General features: G+C 30.0%; 5 protein-coding genes across 5 annotated transcripts; 2 read left to right on the top strand and 3 right to left on the bottom strand.

The window, feature by feature from the left end:
- Positions 1-1,226: 1,226 nt before the first annotated feature.
- Positions 1,227-2,959, bottom strand: BX663DRAFT_433897 (general substrate transporter; the record flags this gene model as incomplete). The annotated part of the gene is made up of 2 exons (XM_051523027.1): positions 1,227-2,795; positions 2,870-2,959. 2 exons carry the CDS (start codon positions 2,957-2,959, stop codon positions 1,227-1,229), a joined length of 1,659 nt encoding a protein of 552 aa, XP_051383291.1.
- Positions 2,960-6,171: 3,212 nt separating this feature from the next.
- BX663DRAFT_508170 (uncharacterized protein) lies at positions 6,172-7,949 on the top strand. The gene is made up of 7 exons (XM_051527443.1): positions 6,172-6,243; positions 6,345-6,650; positions 6,752-6,849; positions 6,918-7,120; positions 7,179-7,508; positions 7,573-7,598; positions 7,659-7,949. The coding sequence occupies exons 1-7, from the start codon at positions 6,196-6,198 to the stop codon at positions 7,788-7,790; spliced, it is 1,143 nt and encodes a 380-aa protein (XP_051383290.1). The 5' UTR covers positions 6,172-6,195; the 3' UTR covers positions 7,791-7,949.
- A 2,266-nt stretch (positions 7,950-10,215) lies between these two features.
- Positions 10,216-12,284, bottom strand: BX663DRAFT_508162 (uncharacterized protein). Its single transcript, XM_051527442.1, has 8 exons — positions 12,059-12,284; positions 11,872-11,983; positions 11,641-11,797; positions 11,472-11,558; positions 11,307-11,408; positions 11,066-11,247; positions 10,442-11,002; positions 10,216-10,383 (listed from the first exon to the last, which is right to left on the bottom strand). The coding sequence occupies exons 1-7, from the start codon at positions 12,132-12,134 to the stop codon at positions 10,651-10,653; spliced, it is 1,068 nt and encodes a 355-aa protein (XP_051383288.1). The 5' UTR covers positions 12,135-12,284; the 3' UTR covers positions 10,216-10,383; positions 10,442-10,650.
- Positions 10,282-10,588, top strand: BX663DRAFT_551595 (uncharacterized protein; the record flags this gene model as incomplete). The annotated part of the gene is made up of 2 exons (XM_051531292.1): positions 10,282-10,383; positions 10,442-10,588. The coding sequence occupies 2 exons, from the start codon at positions 10,282-10,284 to the stop codon at positions 10,586-10,588; spliced, it is 249 nt and encodes an 82-aa protein (XP_051383289.1).
- A 175-nt stretch (positions 12,285-12,459) lies between the features above and the next one.
- Positions 12,460-14,505, bottom strand: BX663DRAFT_508159 (ATP-grasp domain-containing protein). The gene is made up of 6 exons (XM_051527441.1): positions 14,348-14,505; positions 14,087-14,240; positions 13,884-13,983; positions 13,332-13,762; positions 13,083-13,244; positions 12,460-12,984 (listed from the first exon to the last, which is right to left on the bottom strand). The coding sequence occupies exons 1-6, from the start codon at positions 14,396-14,398 to the stop codon at positions 12,566-12,568; spliced, it is 1,317 nt and encodes a 438-aa protein (XP_051383287.1). The 5' UTR covers positions 14,399-14,505; the 3' UTR covers positions 12,460-12,565.
- Between the last annotated feature and the right edge of the window lie 1,501 nt (positions 14,506-16,006).

Below are 16,006 nucleotides of genomic sequence, written 5' to 3'. Positions count from 1 at the left end.
TAAATATGAGTTCAGTTTATAATAAACAAACTAATACTGTACTTGCCCCGAATATATTAAAGAAAGTATAATAGTTTATATGTGCATCTACATCTTGGTTGCTGTAAAGTAAACATGACCAGCCAGCGAAAGAGAAGAGAAGAAGAAGAGAAAAATTGTTTTTCATTTAGGTCTAAAGTTATGGTTCTTCCTTATGTGAAATGAATAATGATTCACTATATTTCGTCTACTAGTATTTTATTTTTCTCTTTTTGAAACAAAAGCCATATAAATCAACTGAGACAAACAAAAGTAATTAGATTGGCACAACTTAGTATTGAGTGGGAAAAACCAATAGTTATTGTAAATTATATTAAAATAGAAAAAAGCAGGGGAGGAAGGAAAGCTATAAAGTTTATGTTTCTTCTGTTTTAACAAATGTTAATGTTTTACCATTTATTATTAATTTTAGTATTTTGGAATGGGGCAGCAACTAAGGTTGTAGTAGTCGTAGTAGTAGTTGCGCAATATAAAATATTACATGCTAATGGAAATAAGTTCATTTTTGTATAATAAGAACTATTTTATTTTGGTGAACCACCTATAAATTTACTAAAATATAAGGTTAAAGCCTTTTTTTTTTCCTTCCTATTTATTTGTCTCTGTAATATATTATATCTCCTATATTATACTGTACATAAATTCATTACTCTGTTTTTTTCTATCTTCTTGTTTAAATGTAATATCCAGTGTTTTATATCTACATCAATATAGAAATAGGCTTATTGTTATACTTACTATAAGAAGTATAAATTAAGATTAAGTTCTAAAATGTATCATGGTTTGTAACCTTAACGACCCTTGAAAACATTTGTAGTACACACTAATATGTGGATATATACACATATTTATATATTTGTATATTATTGTTATACAATAAAGCAACTCTATTGAGGTGAAACAATGTACGACATGTCATGTAAGTAGGTAGGTAGGTAAATTCTGATTTTATTACAAATCAAAATAAACAAATAAAATAAAATAAATAATAATAATAATAATAAAACATGATATAATAAGAGGCACTGCCTCTAAAGTGTAAAAGGAAAAGAAAAAAAAATATTATATAAAGGGTAAAAGTTAAAATTGTATATATATATATATATATATATATAACTACTAGTCATGTATACTAAACCAAACGGAATTGTAAAGCGGAAAAATAGACATATACATACATATATGTTTTACATATAATTAGGACCTTTCTCATCTTCTTTAATATAATCATGTTTGATTTCAGCTGCGGCTGTATTTGTAGCAGGTTTATCATGAACAGGCATAATACCACTCAAACGGCCAGAGAAGTTACTAGGGAATCGACGAGAAGTTGGACGTTGATGTGAACCATATTCAAGCTGAGATGGAGTACCTTGTTGTTTCTCGTCATACATGGAAGTGGAACCAATATGGGAAGCAATCGATTTCGCATCCTCTTGAACTTCTTCTGTAGCAAATAAAACTTCAATCTCTTCTAAAGATTTACCCTTTGTCTCAGGATACCAAAGATAGATTGGAATTAAAAAGATGACATTCAGGATACCAAACATTAAGAAGGTCCAATATTTTGCATATTCAAATAGAACGGGAGCAATTTCTGCCACAACAAAGTTGCCAAGCCAGTTGGCAGCTGTGGACATTGAATTGCCTTTCGCACGAAGACCTGTTGAGAAAATTTCAGATGGATAAAGCCAAGCAAGACCTAACCATGCAGCACCAAAGACAAAGTTATAGAGCATTACAAATGCAATGACAGCACTCGAGGCCTGTGGGTTCCCATTTGATTCTACCAGATATTGACAACCACCTACAATCAAAAGAGTAATCGCTTGGCCAATTAAACCAGCATACATCAACCAACGACGACCGAGTCGTTCGACTGTAAAGACAGCAGTGACAGCACCAATAAAGTAAACAATAGAATCGACACCTGCCATCAACATGGCACGTTCTGTTGTCATACCAGCTTGTTTAAAGACATCCGTCAAATAGTAACTGATCACATTAATACCACCAAATTGCTGAATCAATTGACCACCCATGCCCAGAAAGACTCTGTAACGGTTATTCATCTTACCCTTCTTAAAGAGTTCTTTATAACTAGAGACGCCCTCACGACGTTCTAATTCGATACCATCACGAATCTCTTCCCATTCAGCGATACAACGAGGATGACTGGTATCACAATCAGACCAAAGACGAGCCAAGATCACTTTACATTCTTCTTCATGACCATGAGCCTGTAACCAACGAGGAGATTCAGGTAAAATAAATGAAGCAGTACCCAAGACAATAGCAAATACCATTTGAAAGGCTAAAGGGAAACGCCAAGCGAAGTCACCTTTTACAAAATAAAGACCGTATTCAAGCCAGTAGGCAATACCAACACCCACAGTTAATAAAGAGGCTTCAAACGCAACATGCGCACCACGAGATTTAGGAGGAGAGAGTTCAGCCTGATAGACAGGAATTGTTGCCGTATTCATACCATTACCAATACCTGTAATGATACGAGCCACGATCATCATACCAGAATTTACTGCTGCTGTTTGAAGGATTGCACCTATGCAAAGAATAACGCAACCAACACGAATTGTTTTACGACGACCTAACCAATCACCCACACGACCTGTTGATAAAGCACCTGCCATACAACCAATTTCATAAAGGGCAACAATTGCACCCATTAGACCTGAATTAGGATTACCCATTGTATTTACAAATAATTCATTTGCTACAACACCGGACATGACACCCTATTTTATATATTCAGTTTATATATGAGATTCAACTTTATACATATCTATTTTTTTTTTCGTTTCTTTCTTACCTGATCATAACCGAACAGTAAGAAACCAACAGCAGCTAATAATGTAGATGCTCGAAATAAAGCTGCTCCTTTTAATGTTAACAAACCCATAATAATTTTTTTTCCTTTTCTTTTTTTTAATAAAAATATATGTGTATAAAGGAAGAAAAATAAGGGATCAATAATAAAATTTAGATGAATCTTCTATATAGAATAAAAAACAATAAGAAACAAATTTCCCCACAATTTAAATCATAATCTGCATTTATATATTTGTTTAAGATTTGTAAATCGGAGTTGTCCTTATTTTAGTGTCCATGTATACTTTTTTTTTTAAAAAAAAAAAAAAAAATAAGTTCAATTTAACGTGTGACGTGCATCACATATACATACTAAACTACTGAGTTTTATGTCTATTTTATTCCACTAGCGTATTCCGTTGAAATGAAAAAAAAAAAATACAGCCATCTTTATTAAAAGTATAATAAGGCTGGGATTATCTGGGAAATGACGTGATTGGATAATTTAAACGTCATAGAATTAAAATTCCGTTAACAAGTTCTACGTTTCTTTTAAAGGAAAAAGCTATAAACTAAATAGTCATACAGATATACATTAATAATCCTATTTACTTTTTTTTTTTTGTTAATATTATGTAAACTATTGGTTAGCACATATTACTATCATTTAATTTTAAAAGGAAAATTGTGGAGATGATAAGGAAAAAGGGCAAGTAAGTGTGGGGGGAATACAGGGTCTAAAAGAAAAAAAAAATGATGTTATTTCAAGAAATTAGTTTGATCCACAAAGTACTAGTCTAAACCTTTTTTTTTTATAAAACAAGAAGCATTATTATTATTAGATATGATATGTCAGATTCTATAATAGCAAATTAAGCTTTTTATATATTATAGTCTTAATCAGAATAATAATTTCGTCTATTTTGACTAATCAATAGTACAGGTGAATCTTTAAATCTTGGTCTTTCTTCACTATTATTTAAATAATACATTCAATTAAGTGAATTTTCTTTCAGATTGGCAAAGAAATAACTAGTGATCTTAATAAAATTGTTCGATCAAGATGCCTCCTTTTTTTTTTTTTTTTTTGTTGGGTTGACGCTGCTGAGATAAGGGCTGCTTCTAGTCAGAGTAGGTTGCAAGATTCAAGATTCAGAATGGATGTCGAGGATTTATTCCTTCAAAGAAAATAAAATCAAAGCTCTAGTAAAAACAATGTATAATATTTTAAATTCTTAGAGTGGCTATGGGAAATTATAACAAGCAGTAGTCATTCTAGACAAAAAGTTTCCTTCAGTTATCAAAAGATAATATTTCTTTCTTTCTTTTTATCTTTTACTATTGACTAAAATTGTTCAATAGAATTCAGCTTAGGTGAAAAAACGAGACAAACACATTACTTTATAACCTCTGCTCTTGATGATGATTGCGTTCACTTTATGAATTAGATCATTTTTTTTATTATCAAGTAGCTTCCCCTTGACATTTTATACCTATCCATCATAGAAGGATACTCTATTGATAAACCGAACAGTTGTTGTATTATTTACTGACTGTTACTGGGCTTAAGTAATATCAACTAGATTATTACTCACTACAGCCAATTACTCGTCATTATTAATCTCAGTTATTATTATTATTATTATTATTATTCACCTTGACCTTTCTCTTTTTCTTTAGCAGCTTTAGGATATATTTTCAAAATTGCATAAGAGAGACCAAAAAAGTGAATTACAGGTGAGAGACTGAATGAATTTTTTTCATACTTATTTTGTTGTTATCATTAATAATAGCAAATATGTCTGCCAATATGATTGTTCTATCATATATATACATATATAAAATCATTCTATCCTCTGAGGAACTTTTAACATTAGTCTCTTCAATGGATTGTATCTGGAATATAGCTGATATAATTCTTCTGTAAATTATTCGAATATGTACTAATAATTAAAAAAAAAAAAAAAAAGATCATCGTAACCGCCGACACTCATCTTTACGATTTGTTAACTTAATGGAGAGCATGTTGTATGGTTTAAGATGATTAAGAAGGCAAAGTAAATTGTGAGACACAGGCACAAGTTAGAATGATTTTTATTATCTACTCCTTTTGTACAAACTATCTGGCTATTTATACTTTTTCTTATGGCTATAGAGGATATAATGTATAAATACTTTATTTCCTTGGACATTGACCTCTTTATGATATTATCAACAGTCATGATCTAGTATTATATTTAATTTCATTTGGGATATTTTACATTCAATAATTACATAATTTATGTATAGCATGATGATATTCTTTATACGAACATTATTATGTAATGAATATTTAATATGTTATGTACAAATACAACAGAATATGTATAGGGTTTTAGTATGCTTTGGATGATGAAAAAGACTAAGATGACAAACAAAGCATTTGAAGAATATGCAAACTTGTGTATTGTTGACTCTCTGTAAGTTGAATAGCCAAGAAGATTTAATATTTATTTATTTTTTTTAAAAAACAAAAAACAAAATATATATACATATATGTTGTAGAGTTAAAGGATTTAGAGTATACTATAACAAAGATACAGTATTAGAAACCTCTCATCTTGGAATGTTTGAGAGATTACTGGATGACCCTGTTGATATACGAATCCATCAGCAAAGTAAAAATCTTCGTATTAATGTCTGTATTAGCAATGAAACTAATCTCCTTTTGGGCAACACAAATACTCGCACCAACTATTTCAATTTTGTCGAAAGATATCACAGCTATTTTTGTTTTGATATAAAGTTGGTTCATTAGCTATACTGAAAAAAAAAACACAATTTGATACGATTAGATCAATTTCGTTTTTCGTTGATTCATATTTTACAATTGGAAGAAAAAAAAGTGCTCTATTGATAACAACAACAATGTACTTCTCGTACTGTCAAAAGAAGAAAAAAAAAATAGGGACTTGTGGAAGTAAGTTATGATATCGTTTATCACCATCTAACAGATATTGTGGAGCATGTACAGGTACACTTTTCCCCCCTCCTCCCCTCCCTTTCCTTAATCCAAAGACTCCAAAAGAAAATTGGGCTGTATTCACGAATCAAAAATAAATAAATTGTACCCTTCCCATTGTCAAAAAATTTATTTATATTCACCTTTTATTCATCTTTGACTGGAAACGACCATTGCTGTTAAACAAAATCTTTTTTAATAACCGATCACTATATTGACTGTGTATAAAAAGCCTTACTTTGTACAACTGAATATTTACTCCTATAACAACAACATTATTTTATTTTATTTATTTACTTATTTCTTCTACTTTCCTATTGTTTACAATGAATAAAGAACCTCAACATTTCGTAATAAGAATATTAAGTCTAACTGTAAGAAAAAAAAAAGAAAAAGAAAATTGATGACTAAGATGACGATAATATAGTATAGATAACATTTTCTTCTCTCTCTCTCTCTTTCCCTTTATGTATAGAAAAGAAGATGTTTAGAATCAAAATATACAAAGATTTTTACACTTCTTGTTATATTATCAACATTACTATGCATCATACTAGAAGCTGTCATTGTATTTTCACATATCCAAGTTTATCAACAATTACTTGTTAATAAAGCAATACAAGATATACCGAGTAATGCAGTTGATCCAGATAAAAAGATAGCTTCAAATGATCCCTCTGCCAAATTATTATTGATTTCTTTAGGCTTAAGAAGACTCAAAAATGAAAATATCTTTTTTATTTTATTTTCTTTATTTCAACTTGTATTAGGATTTGATGCAGTAAGATGAAGAAATATATAATAAAAAAAAAAATGATAATAATAATAATGGGGCTGATGCTAAAAAAAAAAAAAAAAAAAAAAAAAAAAAAAAAAATCAAGATTCTTAGACAAAATGTAATTCAATTGATAGCACATACAGTAGATCAAGTTTTATTAGTCGTATTTGCAGCAATTCAAGTAGGAGGAACGATTCGCAAGTAAAGACATATTATTTTTTTTTATATATTTAAAAGTTTACAAGTTTAATATTCATATTTTATTTTAGACAATTGAATGTAAAAGAAGATATTCCACCACCTGAAAATCCTCAAATAACTTGGAATTTTAACTTTACTTTAAGTCATGAAATTGGGCTCGTTTCAGTCATGTTTATATTCTCTTTTCTATTCATTTATATATGTTACAAGTTATATAAACAATTTGACTGGAATATTTATAAAAGAATTGGTGCAGATATTAAACTACAAGGTATTTAGCTTTTTTTATTATTTCATGCTTATAATGACTTTTTTTTTTTTAATTATAGCTCGATTTAGACGAGCAGAGCTTTATTTTTTAAATTTAAAATTGGATGCCTTTTTCCATTTTGTCCTTTGTGTATTTTATACAGTAGTCATGACTCAAGAAAAATATTATACACTCTGGGGAGTCGCGGATCGTAAATTTATCGGTTATATCATTCATATCATTTTAACTATCATCTTGATCCCTGGATTATTACTAGCTCGTCATGGAATTCTCACTGAAAATAAGAAAATTATTCATGTATTTCTTGTAACACAATTTATTATGGGCTTGGATTTTATTTTAATCTTAATTGACAGTGCTGGCTCTTGGGTCTTTTGGATATTAGCAGGTAAAAAGAAGAAAAAAAAAAGAAAAGGAAAAGGAGTCAATGACTAATGACAGGATATTTTTAGTTTGTTTAGCTATTAGTTTATGTATTGTAAATAGATGCATGCTTTTCATTTTAAACATGAAATAATAATTTTTTTTTTTTTACAAGTCTACACTAGTTTTATCCATTCAAGTATCAAAGAATTTTGGAAAAGGCTTAAAACCATACAGTAAGAGATCAAGATATGATATAACTCAAACTAAAACTCATATTAAATATAGTGTATCGATTATTTATTGAAGAAAATGATAATAACTCGACTTCTTCTAATAACAAGGAATCATTATTAAAAGAGGATGACTGGTTAATCGATGAAGAATAATTATATTACTACTAATAAATTTGATCTATTAAGCTTAAAGACCATTATTCCATTTTTGAATTATTGTTGTGATTATAACAATACATGTATTTAAAAAAAATAGAAATGACCATGGAATACGCATCAATTTTATTATGCTGTATTACTCTAATCAGGTACAAAGAAAAAAAAAAGAAAAGGCAATAAAACCCTTTTTTAGGAGTCAAGAAAAAAAAAAGGGCAGAAGAAAAGAAGAAATCAGGAATACCACCAAGAAACCAATGAAGGACTCGACTATGCTCATTGTGGTTCTTTGGTAACCATAGTATTGGATCCTGCTCCAAAGAAGGATGGGCAAGCTGGGATTCATTTGGAACTGATATTATTGCAAAGGCAATCAAAACTATCTTGTAAGAATTGTTGACGAAACTGCTTAAAAAGTACGATAACTTTGGATATTTAATACTGGAATACAAAAACCCCAGAGGGGGGGAGGCGCTTTGTGAATTTATACCTGTGTGAATGATTGGAAAAGTTCTGAAAATGTGGCAATAGATGTTATAATAAAGCGTCCTTCAGGTAGCACCACCAGTGAGCGAGCGAAGGAGAAATTTTACTTGTAGAATTGAAACTCGATTTGTTTGTCATTGATGGCTGCTGAACAAGATGAAGCATCACGCTGGATGAGGTCCGGGATATGCCACCGAATATACAGCAAACACAATTACTTTGACAGGATTCCATTTTTTCTTGATATGACTGTTATTCAAAAATACTACTAATAGCAAGCCCCTATTCCAATTGAGATTGTACCATTTAAATGTAGAAGCGCATAGAAAGTAAGCGATTAAACCCTTTGAAAATTGACACCAATAGTAGCGATTTGGTTCATAGCTTTTGTTGCCCTGTTATAGATTCTGTTGAATTGGTATTAAAGTATGAAGAAAACCACTCGGTTTGATTAAAGTACCAATGTATGAAAAGAAATCTACTTGGAGTAAAGATGCACCATATAATTTGTAAATTTGATCATCAATTAAAGGAGTTACAAAAAACACACTTAAGAAGGCTCCATCAATAGCTTAAACATTGACTATGGTCTTGATTAAGTTGTAGGAGAGGCAACATTGTTTATTTCTGAAGCATTAATAGGTTATGGTCGTAGTAAGACTGGTAGTTCATCTATATATATAGAGTAAAGAAACAGCGAGAGGATTGATCCTTGAAGGGCTCCCATAACAGATAAAAAATTAGTAGGGAGTGGTGTTATTTAATGATACCTTAATGTGTGCATTATTGAAAAGATTTTAGAGTATTCTAAGAAAAGAAGATAATAAGGTTGATTGCAATTATGGCTTGGCTGTCAACATATTTAACTCCAAAACGATCGAATTCCTTGAAGACTGTTAAAATAGCTACCTCTGCCGTATATATCTTCCACAAAGGTTATGTTGTACTTCACTTGGCTGCTTTATATGCATGAACGTGTTAATATACTACAAGCCCAATTCATTTTTTTTTCAATCCTGCGCTTTTCCTGATGATAAACTATTTACCAAATTGCTAATCTTATCTTCAGCAATCAGAAAATCGCTCACAATGATTACTCTCTTTATAAAACACCGCTTTTGAAAACGATGTATCTCTTCTACTAAACGCCTTGACTTATGACTATTTAAAAATATTCGGTCCACTTATCTTTTAGACAACTTGAATAAAAGACGTTTTGCTTGTTATTCTAAGTATCTGTCTACCTAGAGTACGATCTGATCAAAATTAATGTCTCCGTTGACATCTCTGATGGTTACCCCACAGTCGTCCTTTGTATTTTTTTTCCCCTTTTTCAACTTAATCAGCAGAATTCATTCACTTTATTGTCTCTATATGCACTACAGATTGCAACTACCACAAACAATCAACAACCCTCTTTCCTTCCTCCTCAACAAGCTTTCTTTCAAAAAAGCCCTTTTGGTTTAATGTCTGCCTCTCCATGATTTGTCCGTTGGCCGTTAAACAGCTCCATATTGTATGAGATGGATTGTCTAGCTCACGACACTATTCCTCTATCTCTTTCCAATCCAGGATCACTCCTGATAGACTGATTCTCTAAGTCCCCTTTCCTAACATTATATTTATTTATTTTATTTTCATAATGTGGATTGATCTTTTAGTTTTGCCTTTACTTTTTTTTTTTATCTTCTGTCCTAAAAAGGGTTTTTAGTTACTTTTTATCATTATTTTTGAACTGATTATAGCAAATTCAATCATCTATAAACTACGTGCCCATTGGTCCTTTTTTTTTTACATAAACATATATACATATATTATTGTATTATTATTTTTTTTTCCCCATTATGCGCCTATATGAACCCCACCCCGGGCTTTTTATATAATTAACCTTTTTATTATTATTCTTATTATTATTATAACATGGCTAATGAAATAAAAGTACTTGTATATATGACAGGTATCATAGCTGCTGGTTATGGTCTTATGAAGTATACTGTACCAGATGAAGAAGCAATGAAAAAGGTAAATTACTTTATTTATTTTTGTTAAATGTCAGCAACTCATCATCTTAAAACAATAGAGACTTGATCCAACATTAAGAAGAGAATATGATGAACGAAAAGCAGAAAATCGTGAAAAAGGTGAACAAATGATGAATCTTATGCGTGAAGTAGCAGCATCAGATAAGCCAGTATGGGAAATGCAGAAAGAAAAAAGAAACCAATAATTATTTTATGTATAATAAAGAAAAAAAAAAGAAATATGATTTTTTTTTTGTTTTGTTTTGTTTTAAATTCTTCTCTTCTTTTGTTGCTTCTTCAAGTTACGAAGTCTTTCTTTTTCTTCCCATTTACGTTGTTCAGCAGGACTTAATTTCTTAATACGTTCTTCCTCTGCACGTTTTGCTTCTGCCTTTTTCTTGGCTAATTCTTCTGCACGATCAGCAGCAATTTTCTTGGAAAATTCCTTTACAATTTCTTCACGGTTCTTGTTGATTTTAGATTTAATATCTGATGTTAATCTTAATTGACTAACAAAATCAGGAATGAAACAGGCAAGTTTAACATAAGGATCAAGAACATTAGATGTGTCTGGCATCAAAAAATCGAGATGAAGAGAAATGTAACCATCTGATTCAAATCTTGATAATGAAAATAATAATAATTACACAATGTTACATGACATAATTTCAATAAATAATTACCTTTCAGGCTCTTCAGAAGGTAAACTAGAAATAATGAATGATTGAAGTCGATCTAAATTTTGATTAATAATTTCACCCACTTTGGAATTCAAAATTAAATCAGCCAACTTTTGTGTTTCAGAGTAAATGATAAATTGATTTTCAGGAATGATTTTACTTGATGCGATTTTAGCAACACGTTTCTAAGGAATTAATAAGTACGTAATGTTTTTTTTTTCTTTTCTTTATATTTATTCATTACCAAATCAAATCTATTCTTGTATAATTCATCCGATAAGTCCTTCTTGATGACAGCAAATACAAATTTATCTGATAAAGCTTTATCCAAATGTAATTTCAAACTCTAATCAATAAAGTTAATATTATTATTATTATATAAGCATAATATTTTTCCTTAAAAACTTACAACTCGATCGGATACAGGTTTAGCATAACCAATCATAGAAAGAAGGGTTGTAGTAAAGAAAGTCAAAGGGTCATTTCTAGGCTTCAACTAAATATATATATATATATATATAACGAGATATGAGTATACAATAAGCAGCACAGCACAGCATTCCTCCTGTTTATAGTACCTTAAGCCACCAATGACCAAATTGAACATGGCGTCTACCTGAAGTGTATAAAAGGTAATCAGCAGGACCATCCATCATCAAGATAGATTTATCATTTGTCTTTTTATCCCCAACAAGTGCAAATTGACTTTGAAGGAATTCAATTTGACCATTTAACCTTTTTTATGACAGCAATAAGTGGGCATATACTCTTTTTTTTTTTTTTTTTTTTTTTGAAAGTAAAACTCTTACCAGTTTTTGGCTTTACTCATATTTAAAGCCTTTCCTTTATACCAAGCAAAAACATAAGCAATAAAAGTAGAAACCAAGACAATTTCCATTTTGAAATCCATAAGTTTAAAAGCTAATAAGAAAGTAAAACATCAGAGACTCAAGTCATCATTCAATTGTTAAAAAGAAAGATTATTTATAATTTTACGTCTAACCATCATATTATCGGCCGAGACTATATAAAAGATATAAATATTTATAAAACGCGGGATGAATTTAGACATGTCAAAATTTAAATCATATTCTTCACGTATCTTCTCTTACTTTCTATAGGAGTCTTTACAGTTGACTCATCTGCATTGACACATGAATTCAAGACGAAAAGTCCCAAAAGAGTTAGCAGTTTTAACATTGTACTTTTGACAAAAAAAAAAAAAAAAAAAAAAAAAAAAAAAGAAAAAAAAAAAGTCTGTTTTAACTTGTTTTCAATTTTTACTTGATGTTTTCTTTTTATTTACACACGCACAAAAAAAAAAAAGACGGTGATTTAAAATCTAAAAATTACAAATACATATTTTATTTTAATTTAATTTTTTTTTTTTCCTTTTCATAGAAAATAAAAAAGGACAGGCCATATTATCCAATAATTATATAAATTAAAAGAAACAACAACAACAACAATGATAATAATAATGATAGTAAAAGAAATCTCTCTTTAAGCAAACTTGACATTAACATCTGCATCTCTAGCTAAAGTAACAATTTGAGAGAACTTAACAGCCTTTTGAGCAGCGGTATCCAAATCTTCAACAGCAAAGATACGAAGACCTGAATCTTTAATAAGTTTTCTAGCTTCCTCAACCTTGGTACCACGAAGACGAACTACAAGAGGAATTTTGAGGTTTAAATCCTTAGCAGCAGAGATGATACCTTCAGCAATCACGTCACAACGCATGATACCACCAAAGATATTGACAAAGGCAGAAGAGACGTGAGGATCAGCTGTAATGATTTCAAAAGCGGCTTTAACAGCCTCAGGTGTAGCAGCACCACCCACATCCAAGAAATTAGCGGGTTTACCACCATGAAGTTGAATAATATCCATAGTAGCCATAGCAAGACCAGCACCGTTGACTAATATATAAAACAAACCGAAAACAAAAAAAAAAAAAGAGGAGAAAGGGGAATTTAATATCTAATGATTATCTTCTTCACTCTTTTATATAACTTACCTAAACAGCCAATGTTACCGTCTAAACCAATATAATTCAAGTTATATTTTGCAGCAGCAATTTCACGTTTATCTTCTTGACTGAAATCACGTAAACTGAAAACCTCTTTTTGTTTGAAGCTAGCATTATCATCAAAGTTTAACTTTGCATCCATACAGAGAACTATAATATCCTCCCCCCAAAGAAAAATAAATAAATAAATGAATAAAATAAAATATAGTTGATTTCTCCTTCACACCCTCATCTTACCTTGATTGTCACTGGATTCAGATAAAGGATTAATTTCAACTTGAGTAGCATCCTTTTCGTTAAAGAGTTTATAGAGATTCATAAAAGTGTCAGCAGCTTGTTCTTGACCCTTGGGAGTAAAACCTAACTTTTGAGCTAATTCCAAGGCCTTTTCCTTTGGCAAACCCACTTTTACATCAATAGGCATTGTCACAATAGCATCAGGGTTTTGAGCAGCCACAGTTTCAATATCTACACCACCTTGTGAGGAAGCGACAATGACAGGTCCTGCAGACTTACGATCCAATAAAATCGCAAAATAGTATTCGTTACGAGCATATTTACGTTCACAGACATAAACTGCATTACAAGGTTTACCTTCAGCTCCTGTTTGCTTTGTAACCAAATTGTGACCGAGCATCTTTTCTGCGAGTTCTTTGGCTTGTTCGGGTCTACAAAAAAAAAAAAAAATTAATTTTCAAATTTTTTTTTCCCCACACACAAAAAAATAATAATAATAATAATAATTATATTTATGTACAAAAATTTGTATACACATGTATAATACTTTACGTGTTAAATGTCTTTACTCCACCTTTAAAACCATTATCAAAGGTGCCTTTTCCACGACCACCAGCAAGTACTTGAGCTTTAATGACAAGATCATCACTTCCTAAATATACATAAATATATATAAATTAGATAAATTGGGGGGAGGGGAAAGATGTATATACACCATATATATTTATATATAAAGCAAAGCACATTTCACATACCGAGGCTCTTTGCAATATCATAAGCTTCTTGAGGTGTAGTAGCAACTTCACCCTTAGGTGCATTAATACCATATTCTCTTAAAAGTTTAACGGAAAGATATTCATGAATATTAAGAAAACGTTTTTGTTGATGTTGAATAGGTTTACGAGCAACCTAATAAACAAATGTATATTGTTAGTAAGTGAGTTTTTTTTTTCTCTCTTTCTTTCTTTCTTTCTCTTTCTCTCTCTCTCCCTCTTTTATTTCAGTACTTATTTTACCAAAGAGACACGTTGTGCAATAGAAGAAGCGGTACGAATAGACTTGAACATGTTGTGTAAGTAATAAATAATATGTATATAACAAAGAAAAAGAAAAGTAAAAAAAAAATAGGTATAGAATAAAAGCTTATAAAAAAACAAGAAGGGAGTAGTTGGAGGGGTGAATAATAATGAGGGGTTAACTTATTCGGGGTTATTTTCTCCAAAAAAAAAAAAAAAAAAAAAAAAAAAAAAAAAAAGACGGGTAAGTACGGAATAAATCATAGTAAAATCAGTTACTATTTGAAGCTTATTGATAGCATATAAATGCCCACAATTCTTTTTTAACAAATCTATAATTATTCTTAATAATACATGACAATTAAATAATAAAAGATATTAAATAACTTGGAATTTTTTTCCCCTACATTACATTCATCTTATTGTCTGAAAAAAAGAAAAGAAAAGAATGAGCTGTAGTAATAAAGCTACATGTTAAAAGTCACAAGCCCGAATTATCCCGCAAATTACTTTTTGTTACTTTGTGTATTACGTAAATCAATTTCTTCTTTCATCAACTATATAAAAGTAGATGATGTCTATAAAACGAATTATAAATTAGTGTTGTTTAATCTTTTTTTTTTCTATCATTTGATAAATATATTGTAGACTCGTTGCTATTACCTTTCCAGACTTAGTTTTTTAAATGAATTGTTTAGAAGTCAAATATTTTCGGTCTTTTCTTTTTTTTTTTTTTTTTTTTAGTAAAATAATTCAAGTCTAGTATGGATCCTTTTTTTTTATAATCTAATAAAGTAGGTAAGAAGAAATTCTAACTTTAAATACATGTTTCTTTGGATAGATCAAATATGAAAATGAGGTTTTTTTTTTCATGATTTAAAAAATAAAATAAATGACTAAATAAACAAACAAACAAACAAACAAAATGTGGGGGAGAGAAAGCTCCGCTTTTATGATGTCAAAAGACTCATTTGTTTCAGAAGAAAAAGTAGCATAACCAGTTGTATGATGTGAAAGTCAAATATATTTTATTTGTATATACTGAAAATTACAGCTCTGTTATGTTTATTTTAATAGTTCTTCTTCATTAAATAAAGGGCTGTTTTTTATTTTTTCTGAAGATATTGTAACACGCTGTACCTATTTTCACACACACACACATACACACACGTATTTTTATATACACATGTATTCATATATACTCAAACTTCTTGACAATATTTTATAATCGTTATTAATTTGTCTGTAATAAATGAAGCAGAAAGCTTGCATTCATACATAAACGGAGGGTATTTTTTTTTATTTTGAAAGAGATGACCTATCATGCTTTTTTTTTTTCCTTTGTTAGCATATGATGAGAATTAGTTTAGGTTTACTCAGAGACTAGCAATAGCGTAATTTACCTTTTCATCATACAATAGTTGTGCTCATAGAGTATAAATACAATCTACAAAGAATGATAATAATAATAATAGTAGTAGTAAAGGTATATTACGTGTAATAAACGTTCATTAAATAGGATGGCTTGCAAGACAGTCAATAGAATAGCATACAATACCTGCTTAAATAGAATAATTGGTGCCTGCAATTGTTTGAAGAATTATATCTATTTGAACGGGTATTGCATGCTATAGCAATGATTAAATTCATTTATAACTT

The sequence above is a fragment of the Cokeromyces recurvatus genome (genome assembly GCF_025118155.1).
Source record: "Cokeromyces recurvatus strain NRRL 2243 chromosome Unknown BX663scaffold_11, whole genome shotgun sequence".
NCBI lineage: Eukaryota > Fungi > Mucoromycota > Mucoromycetes > Mucorales > Mucoraceae > Cokeromyces > Cokeromyces recurvatus.
The sequence above is the reverse complement of the archived record's forward strand: the minus strand, read 5'-3'. Positions and strand labels throughout refer to the sequence as shown.